General features: G+C 43.7%; 1 protein-coding gene across 2 annotated transcripts in view; it reads left to right on the forward strand.

Moving 5' to 3' along the window:
* LOC143032837 (membrane protein BRI3-like) overlaps positions 1 to 5000 on the forward strand; it is a 12779-nt gene that overhangs the window by 4563 nt on the left and 3216 nt on the right. For both annotated transcript variants that reach the window (XR_012967143.1, XM_076197970.1), the window contains one exon: positions 4310 to 4425. Coding sequence is in view for 1 of the 2 variants with exons in the window: in XM_076197970.1 (XP_076054085.1) it covers positions 4333 to 4425 (93 nt within the window). In the remaining variant the exon portion in view is untranslated. The remainder of the gene's footprint in view (positions 1 to 4309; positions 4426 to 5000) is intronic.

A 5000-nucleotide genomic window follows, 5' to 3' on the forward strand; every position in this document is an offset into this window, starting at 1 on the left:
CCTGTTCCCATCCATTGCCCCTCACTTTGTATATATATACTCATGTTTGTTTCACCATTGTATGTACCCTGGGAATGTCTAAATAGACAAAAGCGCTCGGTCATCAATTCATTATTTTCGTAGTTTTTTCTGCATATTTAGAATCACGAGTTTATGTGATTTCTCATATATATATATATATATATGTGTGTGTGTGTGTGTGTGTGTGTGTGTGTGTGTGTGTGTGTGTGTGTGTGTGTGTGTGTGTGTGTGTGTGTGTGTGTGTGTGTGTGTTTGTGTGTGTGTGTGTGTGTGTGTGTGTGTGTGTGTGTGTGTGTGTGTGTGTGTGTGTGTGTGTGTGTGTGTGTGTGTGTGTGTGTGTGTGTGTGTATACAACACTGAATGGGTCCCAGTGACTAGAGATACATTTTAACAACTACAGTGCACTTTAATGCTAAGCCATCAACATCGGAAGACCCAAAAGAGGCCGACATGCAGAAATTGAAATGTGGTACTGCCAAGGTGTGTGTGTGTGTGTGTGTGTGTGTGTGTGTGTGTGTGTGTGTGTGTGTGTGTGTGTGTGTGTGTGTGTGTGTGTGTGTGTGTGTGTGTGTGTGTGTGTGTGTGTGCTTGCGTGTGTTTGCGTGTGTGTGCGTGTGTGTGTATGTGCATGTGTCTGTGTGTGTGTATGTGTGTGTGTGTATGTGTGTGCGTGTGCGTGTGCGTGTGCGTGTGTATGTGTGTGTGTGTGTGTGTGTGTGTGTGTGTGTGTGTGTGTGTGTGTGTGTGTGTGTGTGTGTGTGTGTGTGTGTGTGTGTGTGTGTGTGTGTGTGTGTGTGTGTGTGTGTGTGTGTGTGTGTGTGTGTGTGTGTGTGTGTGTGTGTGTGTGTACGTGTGTGTGTGTAACTAAGCTGTTATCGTATATTACTTGTAACTTCGGCATATTTTTTATGAATAAATAAAATCGCCTGGTGGCAGTCGGCATGAGCATATTAGTCACAAAAAAACAAAATTAATTAATCAATTAAAATGAAATAGAATCAAATAAATAAAAAAAATAAAAATAATCATGTTATTAATAAGATAGGCCTACGGGTCGATGAACAGGACAGGTGACAGGAATAATTGTGTTAATGATGATGCGAATGGTAATGGTGATAATAACCTTCGTAATAGAAACATTATTCCTCACCAGCGATTACCAGCGCTTCTGTCCTTCGGGACAATATCCCCCTAAGGAATTGGAGACATGGAGGTGGCAAAGAGGATATTCTTATGGAGGTTAGGAGAAAGGAGTGATGGCGCATTTTCAGTTTGACCAGCCTTCTTCTTCACAGAAGCATTCTGGGTGGCTCTGGTCCGTAGGGATGTCACGAAAGTCCCTGTGAGAAAGTGACGCGAACAATTTACATTGATTTATGCAAGAGTTGACTCCATATGTTTGCTTTGACTCCATAACTTTTGTACAGTAATAGGAGACTCAACCTGAAGAAAAATGCCGATCACGTTTACATCGACTATCACTCCTTCCTGCCGCCTTCCTTATACCTCATCTTTAGCACCTCTATGATCAGTCTTCTTTGCCGTGATATTGTCTCTAAGGAACAGAAAAGGTGGTTATCAAGAGTAGATACTAAAAGGATTCCTACTACACATAAAGACACCCACGTCGACATCGACAGATACTTTCGGTTTGTACTGGAGTTCGCATTCCGAACTCGCCGAAGAACGGAAACAAAAGTCCGCCAAGTGACCCCATCTGAGATGCGACCTTTGTTCACGTGATGAACGGCGACAACGGCCATTGGAGGACTCGTTTCGAGGTGCAGGAAACCCTGGGAAAAGGCGGGTTCGGGTGCGTGTACCTGGCGAAGAGCCTCGCCACAGGCACCCAGGTCGCGATAAAGGAAGTACCCCTTTGCCGCGTCCATACCTGTGGAAGACGCCAAGGGACGAGAGTGCCAATGGAGGCCTCTCTCCTCCAAAAGGTCCAGAGGGTACCCGGAGTAATCGAACTCTACGACTGCTTTACATGCGACGGAAACTATTACATGGTGATGGAGCTTGTTCCGAAAGCTACTTCACTATACGATCATATGCAAAAATGCGGCAAGCTCCCCTTAAAGGATGTAAAAAGGCTCTTCATAGACATCGTAAAGACGGTACAAAGATGTCTTAATGCAGGCGTATCTCACAAGGATATTAAACCTGAGAACGTCTTGCTTTTCCAAGATCCAGTCACGGGGGAGTACTGGACTAAGTTAATCGATTTCGGATGTGGGGAAAGGATCACTAGTTATAAGGGGAGAGATACGGGCGGTACCACGATCTACTGGCCACCCGAATATATCGTCCTGCACGTCCCAGCGACTGTATGGAGTCTTGGGACCCTCCTTTATTGCCTGGTGTGCCAAGATGACCCCTTCTACGACGAAGGGGAAATCGAAAAGGCTCACCCGCCCTTCCCCGATGACCTTCCCCACCAATGCCGCGATCTGACCATGAAGTGCTTCGCGACGGAACCTTGGGAGCGGCCCACACTCCATGGGATCTTGTCGCACCCATGGCTCAGGAACTTTGACCGCTCCAAGGACGGGGACAGACTCGAGGATCCCGATCCTAAGCTCTTCCCACCACACGTCTTTAAGAAAGCGTTTCCGAATAGAAAACGCATGATGAAAAGGAAAACCCCACTCCTCAAGAAGAGAGACTGTCCAGAAGCAGAAGACCTGGAAAGTACTCCACCGACGAAGAAGCGGCACAGAAAGGATTAAGAATGCTGCCCAAGACTATGCCCTCGTCTAAAGTTATTTTACCAGCTAAAAACGACGAAAATATTGCATAAGAACTGCAATGGGCAATACAGTCCTCTGTCTCTGAATTAATAAGTTCCCAAAATAATGAGGTTGAATTCTAAGAACATTACACCTTTTTTGGCGGCAAGCGTGCCCTTCCACTTTCCAGCATCAAAAACAAAGGTAACTGGAGCGAGGTTCACGTAGGATCACACCTCGTCGGGAAGATCGTAAATTCGCCCACCTTCGACTTCACCTTTGTCATCACAGAAACTTCCTTCATCTTGTGTCTGAGAAAGAATTATGATTTATGGGAGCACCAATATTATTCTGAACGTGAGGAAAAACTGGAAAATTGACAACATTCCGAAGTTTCGATTCCATACGAGAGAATATCAAAACAAGGGATCCTTGGTAAAGAGAAACAAATCTCAAGGAGCATACATCAGAAAGAGCCATAAAGAGTCAAGCAAAAAGGTGAAAAACTCCTGAAAGAGCCATACACACACATGAAGACAAGAGAGCACACCCACACAGGCTACCAGAGAGTTGGTAAACATCCGCACAACATCTACGGGAAAGAGCCTCAGAGCAAAGACGCTCTTTAAGTCAAAATAATGACAGCATTGAAAGAAACATCCGTCAGAAAGAGCCACAAAGAGTTAAAGAAGGACAAGAGAGCAAACATTCGTTGATTACAGAGAAAAGAGCATGAAGAGCTAAGAAAAAAGCTCTCTAAAGAGATTCATCTTGAAGAGCCACACACAGGGGAAGCAACCGCTCCCCTCAGCTGAATAGAATTGCCTGGTGGCATCAAGGATATACGAAATCAAAAAAACATCAAAATACCTAACTAAGGAGGTCCCTAGGCTGAATAAAAACGCCTGGCAGTTAACAAGATGGTTTACTCACGTCAGGATAAACGTCATGGAGGATGTAACAAGGAAATATTAAAACCTACACTACACAGTTCATTTTATGCCTTTTCCTTTTTGGCTACCTCCCTTGTAAGGGGGAAAAAGCCCTGGTATATGTATGTATGTATGTACACAGTTCATTTTCAGAACTATAGAGTCGCTACGTGTGTGTGCGTGCGTGCGTGCGTGTGTGTGTGTGTGTGTGTGTGTGTGTGTGTGTGTGTGTGTGTGTGTGTGTGTGTGTGTGTGTGTGTGTGTGTGTGTGTGTGTGTGTGTGTGTGTGTGTGTGTGTGTGTGTGTGTCTGTGTCTGTGCGAGCGCGCGCGTGTGTGTGTGCAGACTGAGACGTATGTCGATATGCCGTATGTACCAAGAAATCAGTCTTCCTCTAGTTATTCAAATTCACAACATTGTGTATACACATAACCCACACATACTTCCGTTAGGTAATAGACTACTTGAACAAAGAACTACCTACTTTCTCTAGGATGAGAAGGCACGTAGTATCGTGATGTGCATGTAGGCAACCATGCCCCACGTGTTTGTGTATAATTACTTGCTGTCCTGACAGCCTCGCCCTTTTAAATTTGCTCACTTTAAACTAAGTTTCTTTCGACAGCGTCTGGTCCCCCAGCATTAACCATGCAAGCAAACACGACTTACGTACAATCGGTACAACCGGTACAACAGGGAACTGTTGTAGTGCAGGCAACCGGCAACTGTCCCAACTGCAGGGTAAGTCAGCTCCAGTGTTTTTCAACCCTGATAGTGGTTTTTAAAGGTGTCAACTTAAAAAAAAAAAAAAAATGAAATAAATGAATGAGTGTAGATATAGATTAATAAATTAGTAAGTAAATGAATAGATTAATAAATGATTAAGATAGATTAGATGGATAAATGAATATACAAACAAATAAATAAGAAACGATATAGATTTGATATATCTAGACTTTGCGAAAGCTTATGATACCGTTCCCCACGAAAGACTACTTACTGAATTAGCTTCACACGGAATAAGTGGTAGCTTATTAAGTTGAACTAGTAATTGGTTGAACAGTCGAAAACAGAGAGCTGTTCTAAATGGCAAAACTTCTAGGTGGAAATATGTTACGAGTGGAGTTCCTCAGGGTTCCGTTCTTGGGCCACTTCTATTCATATCATATATAAGTGATATAGACCACGGACTAAAATCTATTGTCTCCAAATTTGCTGATGATACAAAACTGTGCGGAATGGCAAATGATCACTTGACCAATCAGATATTCAAGAAGTCATTTTTGTGTAATGCTGAGCAGTGTCCCTACTATCTC

This window comes from Oratosquilla oratoria, chromosome 14 (assembly GCF_046742065.1).
Source record: "Oratosquilla oratoria isolate Oo_2021 chromosome 14, ASM4674206v1, whole genome shotgun sequence".
Classification (NCBI taxonomy): Eukaryota; Metazoa; Arthropoda; class Malacostraca; order Stomatopoda; family Squillidae; genus Oratosquilla; species Oratosquilla oratoria.